Source organism: Aotus nancymaae, unplaced genomic scaffold (genome assembly GCF_030222135.1).
Source record: "Aotus nancymaae isolate 86718 unplaced genomic scaffold, 86718_ANA_hifiasm-v0.15.2.pri h1tg000059l, whole genome shotgun sequence".
In the NCBI taxonomy this organism is placed as follows: Eukaryota; Metazoa; Chordata; class Mammalia; order Primates; family Aotidae; genus Aotus; species Aotus nancymaae.
Genome location: NW_026988473.1, coordinates 34682129 through 34694702, shown reverse-complemented (window position 1 = coordinate 34694702; position 12574 = coordinate 34682129). Strand labels below are relative to the sequence as shown.

Genomic DNA, 12574 nt, shown 5'->3' with positions numbered 1-12574 from the left:
ATTACATTCTTAGGTTTTCAAACCAGTACAGCAAGATGAGTCTTTATTAAATTATCTACCTAAAAGAAGAAATATAATGAAGCAATGCAAATCCAGACTTGTATGTAAATTTCAAAGAGCAATTAGCACACTGACATTTGTTTGAATGTCTTAATACTAGATTACTTTCATAAATAATAAAGAGTAGTTGAGGATTATGGAAAGTCATTTATTCAGCAACACTTACTTGGTCAGCTTTTATGTGTCAACCATCTTTTAGGCACTGTGACAAATAGAAAAGTGAGCCAAGCTGAAGTCTATTTTAAAGAATTTCTTTTTGACTGGTAGAAAAGTATGTGCCTACTTTCAAAAGCATACATGTATAATACTTGGTAGAAACATTATAAAAAATGCCAAAAAATGATGTTATTCATACTCTATGGAAATCAGAGAAGGCTAAATTTACATCTAACTGGCTTTGTAGTCAGTAGATGTAGATAAAGCATGTCTTCATGCAAGAAATGGCATTGCTCCCTGAAGGATAAATAGGTGTAGAGAAAACTTGTGAGCAGGATAGGAGTTTTAGGACAATGGTTCCCAGTGGAGAAAACAGCAGCAGCAGCAAAGGCAGAAAGATCAATAAGGAAGAAAGCAATAGAGGATTAAAAGAGTTTGTAAAAGTCTTTGAAACAATATTGGAAAGTGCTGCAAGAAAATATGGAGCTACTTGAATGGTAAAGCAGTGAACATGGACTTGATGATTTTTGTTTGAATAGATTAAATTATGTTTATTTTTAACAACATTATTGGGGTATAATTGATTTGCAAAAAATGCACATATTTAATATTTGATGAGTTTGAACATGAGCAAACACATGTGATACAATCACTACAATTAAGGCAGCTGACATATCCAAAAGATGTATGGGACAAAGTAGCTGATGACACATTAAAAAACATGGACTTAATCCTACAAGCAACTTGAAATAATTATTAAGATTTTGAGCAGGGGTCTAAGATATGAATTGTTTAACCCATCATCACCTCTTTTGTCTCACGCATCTACTTTCCCCTGATGCTGTCTTCTCACACAAATCATTTTGTGTTCCTGTCTCTTCAAAATGCCATGTGCTTCAAGCACTTGAGAATTGATTTTTTTTCAAATTCTTTTTGTAAGACTTCTGAAGGCTGGACTCAGCGAAGGTTGAGGCTGCTGATTTTCCTCCATGACTTTATCTTAGACACATCCATCAGTAGTACCATTTCTGAATGCTACTCTGAGCATATAGCCTAGGTATCAGCAGGATGAATCTACTTAATTCTGTTGTTACACTATCACATGTGGCCAGAACCATAGGCTTTTAGGGAGAAAATTGTTAAATTTCACCCCATTTCTCCTTTTATGATAGTATGTGACTTTTTTGCAGAACTGGTTTGTGTCTTTAATATACGGAGAGAAACTAGAAAGATAAAAATTGAAGTTGTAGCAAGACAACTCATGTATGGGGATTGAAGATGTATGTATGTATGTAATCAGGATAAAATCAACATATATCATGGTAGAAAGTATGAACGTGATAAAAATATATTAAAGTATTAAAAATATTACCCTTAACTCAATTTGCAAGCATGATTACTCCAGACATTTTCACATGTTTATTTTTAGTATTTTATTTTTTTCCACTTTAGAAAACATAGTCAAGACTATACTGTGTATTATATATGAATCATGCCCCTCATTAAACATTATATAAGCATTTTTGCATGTCATTAGAATTTGGAGAAAAATGTTTGAAACTAACAATATTAAGAAAAAGCAACTCAACATAGTTCATAGTTTAGCTTTCCTTAGTAAGACTACTTAATATCCATTCTTAAACTTTCCGAAATGGAGATGTCTATCAAAATGCTTCCTTTTACCACATCACAGAATTTTTATTTTTAGTTAAAAAAGAGGGTTTTTGCCAAACTCCTCTTTCTGTACTTCCAAAACGTACTTTCTTTACACACACACATATGCACACGCATGTGCACACACACACAGAGAAAATTTTTTTCTTCTCTTTGCACTGCCTTCCTATAAAGCAGATGGTGCGTCAAATTTCCTCAGCCCCTCACAAAGCTGTTCCTCTAGCAACCTCCCCTAAAAGACCGATTTTAAAACAAGCAAAGATGTTCTTTGAATCCCCTGCTAGTCAATCTGGCAGTCCAACCTAAAATGTTTCTAATTTTAAGAAAAGTAATTAACTTTATGACAAGATAGTTTAATCATAGCTCCACCAAGGAGGTTAGGGTGCAAGGATGTTAGAAATAATAACAAACATTCTTTTCTTGGGAAAATAAATCCAATGAGTTTCAAAATCTCAACTCATTTCTAGTTCTGAAAGATACATATTTATCTCCTGCTGGGTTTTAGATCAGGAAATAGGCTGGAGAAAATCTGAGATCAACAGAATAAAGAGATCTTAGGAAGGTAAAGGTGATACCTGTGCCTGGAAGTATGGATAGGGGGACTTTAATTCTTTTAATTAGTCCTACTGACCAGAGATTGAATTAAAGTTTAAATTTCAAAAATATTTCTGATTTTAAAACCATTATTTAAAAGCGTTTTAAAAATTTAAATGAGATCTACAGGGGTCATAATTATAATAGTAACTAATACATATTGGGTGTTAGTTTTCTGCCATGAACTAGTTCTTAAATTCATTGTCTAATCCTCACCCAGGAGAATTGGGTTGCATTAGAATCAATGAGTTGGTCCACATCAGAAGGATCTGTAAGTTGGGTCCTATCAGAATTTTAACTCTAGATGAAGACAATTAAAAAAAAAATCCTCAAGCAAATCATTTGTTCTTCTTGGTTTCAGTGCCCTCATCTATACAATATCTGTATTAAAAGCCCTTGTGGAGGCAGTCTCTGAGCTCTGTTTTAGATCTTCATTTGGAGATTAACTCACACTGAGTTCATTGTCTGTGACCAAGTATTTCTTCAATGCCTGCATACTGAGCTCTTATTGAATGCTCAGCATTTCTTTCTGGAAAGACCATTATGACACATTAAAGAAGGTAACACATTGTTTGCTATCCCTCCCACTGAGAGTAGAATCCAATTTCTCTCTTTTTGCTTCAGATGACTTTAGGCCCAGTTACTGAACAATCAAGAGAAACTCTGAGTGATAACCACCTGACTGAACCTAGCTAACCTGTAAAAACCATAAGCGATAACAATAAATTGTAGTTTACAGCTTAGTTTCAGGGTGGTTTGTTATGCATCTGTACATAATTAGAGCATCTGCTTGTTCAAAGCTATATTCTCCTCACTCCTTTTGTATCATGCACCTCAGGTGAAATCAAAGAGCATACGATAATAGCTCAATATTTTTGAGGTTTTGAAAGTTTGGAAATTTCTGCATCTTTTTCATCTGCTTTTATTTGGATTACTCACCTGATTCTGAGTGGATTTCATAAAACTTCAAAACTCAGGAAGCAACAGACTCTTTCGATGTGTCTGTTCAATAGCATCTTACATCTTCCAGGGAGAACTTAGGGCTTTTGAATCAGGAAGCAGTGATAGATGGAGGAAAGGAGATCCTACTGAAAAATGTGTTCAGCTAGCTCCTCGTCCTATTTTGGCCACTGTAGTTTTGCCTTTCAAAAGTTACTTCACTTATAATTGGGAGCTGAACGATGAGAACACATGGACCCAATGGGGGAAGAACACACACAGAGGCCTGTTGGATGGGGAGGGGGAGCATTAGGAAGAATAGTAAATTGATGCTGAGCTTAATACCTGGGTGATGTGGTGAACTGTGCAGCAAACCACCATGGCACGAGTTTACCTATGTAACAAACCTGCACATCCTGCACATGTACCCTAGAACTTAAAATAGGCGGTGAAGAAAATAAATGAATAATACAATATAACTTCTCAAACTAAACAAAAAGGTCTACTTCACTTCTTTGGGTATCAGGTGCCGTCTCTTTCAAATAAGGTGTTGATTTATGTGACCCTGAGAACTCTTTGTTGCTCTGATCTTCAGTTTCTTTTATAATACCAGAGTAATATTTTATCTACGTTATAGGGCTTTTATGAGTATTAAATAGAGCATCGTGAGTAGTGTTTTTTCAGCCTCTGTCATTAAGTAGGTAATAAATGGTCTGTAATCATCATCATCATAAATAATTCAAGGTCTGAATAGCAGAAGCAGAAGAGGAAAACTCAAGTGAAAAGTGTTAGACATATAACACAGCTTATCTAATAAAATATGTTACTGGCTAAGCTGGGGTGGCTTTCTGTCCCCCACTTAAGTTTAAGAAAGAAAAATAGAACCGTCTCTGCATCTGCCACTGCATACCTCTCAGAGCACAGACCAACTTTGCCTTTCCTTAAAAGTCCTAGGGTTTACCTACCAACTTTTAGGAAATAACCAGTCTCAAAGCCTGGCAAAGAGGGCATCAGAAGCAGCTCTAGAGGTTTGCTCCGATTTATATCTAGTCCTCCAGTAAAGTCTGCTGCTCCCACTCCTAGCCAACCCCGCTCAACGCCCACCCTCACTGCGGCACTGGACGTGCGGGGGATGCGGGGTTATTCCCCGAGTAGCCGCTAAGGGGAGCCGGACGCCGGACCGCCCTTCCGCGTTGCCATGACAACGACACCGGCGAGCGCAGCCTGGGGAGCGAAGTGCCGCCTAAGGCAGGTGTCGAATTGCAGTGCGCTCGCGGAGGCTCTGGACCTTGGAGCCTGTGAGAGTCTGGCTACTGTTCCTCCGCCTCCCTCTCGGGCAGCTCCCTAAGCCGGCGGGGACGCGCAGAGTGAAAATGGTCCATCATTCAGGCTCCATTCAGTCTTTTAAACAGCAAAAAGGTCAGTTGGAATCCTACTCCCCTTTCCCTGTGGGCGTCACGTCCCCCCTGCATGCCCTTGCAGTTGTGTAGGAGCATCCTTTGCAGGCTTATGCGACACAGAGGTGGAGAACTCTGTGAAGTTAAAAAAAAATTAAATGCCTCTTCACTCTGCATCCTAGATGAGTGATTTTCTGAGCCTCCGCACGGTGCCTGGGAGTAGCGGAATTCGTCATTTCAGGACTTGACTTAATGTATATCTCTGTGAAGATTGTTTCAATGCACTGCAGTAAACACGCTTAGTAGGGATAGTCCGAATAGCTCAGGAGAGCTCTGAAACATGAGGACAGAAATGTTGAACAATATTTGCCGTTCTCTGTGGTTCAAATATTGAATAATCTTCACGGAAGTGTGTCGACTTGAGACGCATTTACACAATCATAAGATAAATGAATTCTTGGGAGAGTTCCAGAGTTGGCCTGTTGCAGTTAAAGGGGCTCTGTCACTTCCTTGGAAAAATGTATTGTTTGCCCACGTCCCATGCTTGATTCTGGGCTTCAAGTTCTTGTTGATGTTAAGTTTCTTTTCTAGGGACTTCATATTATATCTTTTAGCTTCTCCCTCGAGTTTCTTGCTGGGCATAGAGACAAGAATCTGTATGTTCATAGTCAAATCCATAATTATTCCAAGTTATCCTCACTCTTTAATCTTTGTTTCTCATTTGATTTAAAAGGCTTTTTACAGAGCATTTTTATTTTGAGGCACATTTGCAGTTTTTGAAGTTGTACTGTCCAGAAGCATTAATTAAATGACACAATTGTTACTTTGCTGAATTATTAATGGTAATTATGATACAGTTAATCAGAGAGTGCCTAAGATATGTGATTTCTGGAATGCTAATTTTGCTCATTCAAAGTAAATATTTACGTAAATATTCTCATCCCCCTCCCTCCAGATATTATTTGTATTTCTTTTGTCAACAAGTTGTTTCTATGTAGATTGTTGACTTTTTTTTTTTTTAAACAAAACTACATTAACACACCAGGAATAATTTTGAAGAGATTCCTGCATAAGACAGAATATGAGACTGACTGAGTTTCCAGTTCCATAATTCTGTACTCAGTTCAAGCCCAAGTTCTCTAAGATGTTTCAAATATATGTTGAAATTGGGGGTGATGTGAGAGACTGCAGGGGTATACAAAAATTTCAGCTAGTATCCAATTCCACTTCAACTTAAGGTTTCAGAGAAAGTTAAACTGCTTCAAGAAGTTGTATTCTCTTTAGTCATCGTTTTAAACATGTATAAACTTTAAGAATGAAGACAAAGATGAAAGGAACTTTGCAACAGCCTGATACAGTTAATACCTCTTCTGATGCACTGGCTATGGGTGACTCATTTCTGGGATCTGGAAGCTTCAAATGGCACCCACAACAATGTATTATGTATGGATACATGTTGTGTTTTTAAGAAGGAAATAATTGCCAACTTAGGACCAATTGTCATTGCTCAAAGTGAGTGATAAGAAATTGTGCAATTGTTGGCACTTCATATTGTTTCCTTTATGATGCATTATGAGCCATTTAGTTTCCAGTCTTCCTTTACTTTTTGGCATAAAAGGCAACTTGAGCAACAGGATGCAAACCTAGAGGAGGAGTGCTCCAGCAGGAAGGAAGCAAGATCCATTTTAGCTAAGTGCTTCTGGTTAATGGCTTCTTAATCCTGCATGGGCATTAGGAAAAAACAGACCAAATTGAGGATCAGCTATTTTTATTCTTCAAATAGGAAGAAGCAAAATAATTCTCTAGATGTTGTCTGTCCCAGGAGTTATGCAACAAAAAAACTTTCAGATGTGCTTTTCACTATAACATTAACCTGAAAATTGCACATTAAAATGGAGAACATTCTCTAGTAGAACTCTGTACTCCTAGGTTCTAAGCTTGCCTTTTTTACTACTGAGAAATCTTCAACAAAGTGATTAGTTTATTTGGACTTTGCTTCATATATAACATGAACAGAATTCATTCCTAATCCCTTTGACCTTTTCTATCTGTCTTCCTTTCTTTAATGGGAGGGACAGTTGGCATGTGAAGGCAGAGATGATTTCTTCTGGGACAAGATAAAGAGGAGAACCTTGTTTTTAGTTTACTTTTACAAATTAATTTAGCTGAAAAATCCAGTTGATGGAATGTACTTTTGTTTTAATCAAGTGAGCTCAATGTCTCTTAAACATTTTGATTTCAACTTTAAAATATCTAGAAATAGACTGATATATACAGAAATCACCCTTGTTACATATTACTTAAAAAATTCCACCCTTACTTGAAAAACAGACACACTCCGTATTTAAACCCTACACAAGGCATGGGGATCCTCCTTTATATTTGAGAACTATGTAATAACCAATCCCTGATCAAAATTGGTTTTGATAGGTAAGTGTAAGTATAGTATAGAATAGTATAGATGCCAGACTGGTTGACTGTGAAATGAAATATTGTATGTAAACCCAAATTTAATCATTAATTTAATCTCTGGTCTTTATTTTGAGCCCTGGATATTCATCCAATGTATTCTACTTACAGGTTATGTCATTTAATGTCCCTAAGCCACAGTTAGTGCTTACGTGAAATGAAGATAATATCTATCTTGCACAGTTATAAGGTGTTTAGCAGTTCGTCTGACACACAGTTGGGGCTCAAAAAATTTAGTTATTTTCTCACTAAAATTGATTCAGCCCCATCCACCTTTGGTTGACTCTTTAGTAGTAAATTGGGCCCTGAGCAGTTCCCTTATAATTTCTTGCCTTTTTTTTTTCTTTTGCCTCATTCAGCTTTATTGCTTTGGGATTAATCCTAAGGAAAACAGTGGACTCCAGACCATCTAAGGATGGTTCTTTAAAATATTTACCTTGCTTTTGCTTCATGTATGCCAGGCACTGTGCTTAGTGATAGCATTATTCGGTACTTTTTGTTGCTGAATCTGTTACTGCAAAACCCTTCTCCTTAAAGGACTTGGTACATTAGGAAGTCTGAGAGATTTGCCAAACACCTTTATGAGAATTGCAGACAACTTTGCACTTCTCTAGGAAAATGTTGACATTTTGTTTTTGGCAGTGCCAGTTGTGTTTATGATGAAGATATCCACATATATTTTTGAATTTTAATCCACTTTAAATAGGTTGTCTTATTAAGAGGCTTAATAGATTAGGAAGTAAAAAGTGAGACTCCTGGGCAGTGGTGAGGAAGGGGAGGCAGTTGCTTATTTTTTATTTCCCAAGGGTAAATTGGAGTGTATTGTGGTTATAGACAACTGGGAGCATATGTTTGCTTTTGTCTTAGCACATCTTGTAAGAACACATTAGCTGACACATCAGCAGTGATTTCTGGGGAAAGTCCAACTCTGCTTCCTAGCCTGGCTTTCTCTGTTTTGCTTAATTTATAATGAACTCGTGTCGTTCAAGAATGGGCAAGAAAAGGACAATGATAATTCTGGCTTCTGGTAGCTGCTCTTTACCAATGTAGCTACCAAGACTTTTCATAGAACCATAGATCAAATTAAACACAGCCTGTCCTAAAAGACTTGGGCTTAATAGGATCAGTTAAGGCTGTTAAGTGATTCATCATTGTCCTAAAGGACATTTAGTTAAACACAGAGTGTTTTTAGTAATTCCACATCAATAAGCATTTACCACTCACATAACTCATTTAATAATAATAATATTTTACACTTATATGGAGACTTGCAGACTAAAGTATTTTCTTTCTCTTTTACTCTAAATGAGTTGCTATTCCAAGTGCACACCTGTAAAGCCACTTGGCACAACTATTCTGCTTTGTGTCCAGTTGCAACTTCAAATTACTTAGAAGGACATTCCTGGGGAAAATATCTATCTTCAGAATCTCTGATACCACTGTTTACATCTCCTTTTCCACTCACTAACGTTCTTACAATCTAGAAGTTTCCTATACCTTTACCTTAGAGAAATAAGAAAAAAAATATGGAGCCATTTATACAGTGACAAAATTTCATTCAGTCATTGTGCTAACTCTTCCTGGTATTTTGCATAGTCTATTACTTTATTTATGACTAAAAGAAGGCATTGTCTCTTGTTAAAATAATTGTTAAGTTGTAAAGGAAAAATCACTGGGGGAGATAATTTAGGGTAAGGAGTTATACTTTTCTTAGGCTGGTAGTGAATATCAACCTGGATCATTAGAAAGAATTGGGAATCCAATATAATTTAGAGCCTGTCTGGTCTTCTACTCTGTCCTTCAGTTTTCACCCTTCTCTTTCTTTCCTTACACAGAAGGTTTCCTAGACATTTAGAACTCTAGTTCTCCATTAACAATCTCCCCGTACGAGTGAGCCAAACTATAAAAAGAATATAGAGATATTTCAACCCGAAAAAAAACACAAGTGTCTGAGACTATATCTTAAAAAATCTTGCATACCTCAGATGGCTCAGAGGAATTACTGTGTTAATTCAAAGTAAGAACATTGCTGTTTAAAATGATGGCTTTGAATTAGCCAGGATAGTAAGTAGTATATGTTGTGTGATAAATATATATCCTCTACTTAGTAATGGAGAGAAGAGGTGGAGTTTAAAATGAATTGTATCTAAAGTAATTATAATTTTAAAATGTGAATGTTTCAAAGCTATCGAGAATTTTAATTATATAAAATAGTACATTCCTTGATGATTCTAGAGAGCTGAAGTTTTCATTTGAATCTAGGATTTACATTATATTCTGCACATGGATGTTTCTGAAAATATATTTGGAATTGATTATATAAGCCTATTTATTAAAAGACAATTTAAGCTCAACCCTTTAAAATATCAAAGAAAAATTCAACCTTTTCTTCATTATTTTAACATTTTATACGTCTGCAAATGTTTATTAAATGTTAGTGTAAAAAGTATAGCTTGCTTTGGGAGGCCAAGGTGGGCAGATCACTTGAGGTCAGGAGTTCAAGACCAGCCTGGCCAACATGATAAAACCCCATCTCTACTAAAAATACAAAAATTAGCCCGGTGTGGTGGCAGGCACCTGTAATTCCAGCTACTTGGGAAGCTGAGGAAGGAGAATCACTGGAACCAGGAAGGCAGATGTTGCAGTGAGCTGAGATTGCACCACTGTACTCCAGCCTGGAGCAAGACTCTGTCTCCAAAAAAAAAAAAAAGGCTTAATGTAATGTAGTTGTACCTTGATGAAAACAGCACTGGCTCAAAGTTCCCTGAGACTGACCCCTGTCATCACCTCTGTGCCTTTGCACATTTACCTTTTCTGAGCAATAGTTTTTTATTCAAAATTTCAGGACAGTAACATCCACCTCTCAGGATTGTAGTGAATGATAATAATAAAAATAACAAGAAAAACGGCAGCAGAAGCTAATATTGTGTGGAAACTATACCCATTGTCCCCAAGGCTCAAAGATACGCTCACTGCATTATTTCATACTCACTAAGGCTTTAATAATTATATTATTGTTATTATTTTCAAGCTAAGGGGTTTGAGATTGAGATAACTTACATGCATTCCAAGTTAACTCTTAATGAGTGAAACAGCTAGGGTTTGAACACAGCCCTCCCTGACACCAAAGTCCACATTTCTAACCACTGTGCATTCCATAAAGAAGTCTAATTGTTGCAGGTTCTTTGGAGGATGAAACACTTAAACAGCTGAAAAACATTTCACCCCTGTCGAATTTTCACCACAGCTGTCTGTAGCTAGTTTCTTCCCTCTACATCTTTTCCTCCAAAATAATATCAGAGCAGGGCAGATTTGTATTATTTCTAAACTTGCCATGGGTAGCTCCCTGTCCCTTCTGTGACTTCAGTCACCATATATCTGAAATGAAAACATCTGGCAGAATGACCTCCATGTTCCCTTCTGACTTAGCAGTTCATCAGAAGTTATGGAAATGTGAAGTCATATTCTTAACCTCTAGCGTATTAGTACAACCATCCTGACTGTCCCTTCAGTTGTTGTCTTTCCTCTTAAATTGCACTGCAAGTAGCAGTTACTTTAAATTCCAACTGGTTTCAATGCAACAGCTATGTAGGAAGCCTGCAGCAGCTGCAGGATACAGGTTCACCAAAGCATACATCTCCCATATTCACCTCTTCACTAAAACTGAGATGCAGTTGGCCTGCTGAGGAGAGGGGTTCCTTGTGGGTAAAATTGGCTTGCCTGAAAGTATGTTACTGGAAGCATTTTGCAGATGCATTGTATGGGTTGTAGTACATTTCTTATCATTGTACTCTTAGACAGATACCAGGCTGACCAAAAGGCATCTCCTAAAAATTAACTCCTAAAGTTGTGTATTTTGTTGGTGCAGAAGTAGAATGTCAAATGCCATTACTTTCAATGGCAAAATCCTCAATAACTTTTGCACCAACCTAATATATTTTATATTTGGCTTTGGAACACTAATAACAGCAATTTGGGAGGGTAGTGGTAGATACTTTGTAAATGTATGCACAACATCTGGCTTTAAACACACACTCCATCACTCCCTGGTATCTGCAGCAATTTATTTCATTTACTTTAGCTCCTACATCTGTATGATCTAGGTTTCCCAGTTTGCAAGATGTAAAGAATCACCCAACGTTCTTGTTAAAATGCAAATTCCTCAGTCACTCTAGACCTACTGAATCTAAACTCCAGGGGAGGAGACTAGAAATCTGTATTTTTTACAAAGATGCATCCTAGGAGAGTCTGACAATTGAGTCAATTTCAAAAACAGTTTGGTAATATAATACTGTAACTATGTGCACATTAAATTAGAGAATGAATTTAAAATTATGAACTATAGTAAATTGCCAATTGATGCTATAGTTATTAGTAAAAACAAGCTATATAGATTCTAGATGTAGTTAGTTATATGCATGCATTTCATACAATGAAAATGTAACTTTAGTGTTTTCCTGATGTTAACTATCTTCCTTTTTAAAGTTTTGTTAATGTTCCTAAATGGCATTGGCTGTCTTATTTATTCTATGCTCTTTAACTTCTCAACTGATTCATGTCAAACTGGACACTTCAATTAATGAGTTATTAGACGTGTAGGGAGGAATTCTTAGACTTTGTTTTCAGTTGTTCAATCATGACCCTTGTAAATACCCCAAATACTGTCAATTCTTTTTCTTTGTTCTAAGCCCTGAACAAAGTTACTTTCCCTTCCCTCCCTCCCTCCCTCCCTCCCTCCCTCCCTCCCTTCCTATCTTCCTTCCTTTCCTCTTTTGCCCAGGAGTGCAGTGGCACAATCCAGCTCACTGCAACCTCTGCCTCCTGGGTTCAAGCAACTTTCCTGCTTCAGCATCCCAAGTAGCTGGAATTACAGGCATGCACAACCATGCCCAGCTAATTTTTGTATTTTTAGTAGAGACGGGGTTTCACCATGTTGGCCAGGATGGTCTAGATCTCTTGACCTAGTGATTCTCCTGCCTTGGCCTCCCAAAGTGCTGGGATTACGGGCCCGAGCCACCATGCCTGGTCTCTCCCTCCCTCCCTCCCTCCCTCCTTCCTTCCCTTTCTCTCCTTCTTTTTTTTTTTTTTTATTATACTTTAAGTTCTGGAGTACATGTGCACATTGTGCAGGATTGTTACATAGGTATACACATGCCATGGCGGTTTGCTGCATACATCCCCGTCATCTACATTAAGTATTTCTCTTAATGTTATCCCTCTCCAATTCCCCCACCCCCTGCTATCCCTCCCCTAGCCCCACACCCCCCAACAGGCCCCTGTGTGGT

The 12574-nt window shown here is 37.3% G+C and overlaps 1 protein-coding gene across 3 annotated transcripts in view; it reads left to right on the top strand.

Moving 5' to 3' along the window:
* The window catches only part of ANO3 (anoctamin 3), a 429363-nt gene that overhangs the window by 140155 nt on the left and 276634 nt on the right, over nucleotides 1-12574 (top strand). Inside the window, exon 1 of one of the 3 annotated variants that reach the window (XM_064365094.1) lies at nucleotides 4650-4842. The exons of the other annotated variants lie outside the window; for them this stretch is intronic. Coding sequence (XP_064221164.1) covers nucleotides 4797-4842 — 46 coding nt within the window. The 5' untranslated portion in view covers nucleotides 4650-4796. Of the gene's footprint in view, nucleotides 1-4649; nucleotides 4843-12574 lie in introns of those variants that run through there. 3 annotated transcript variants of the gene reach the window in all.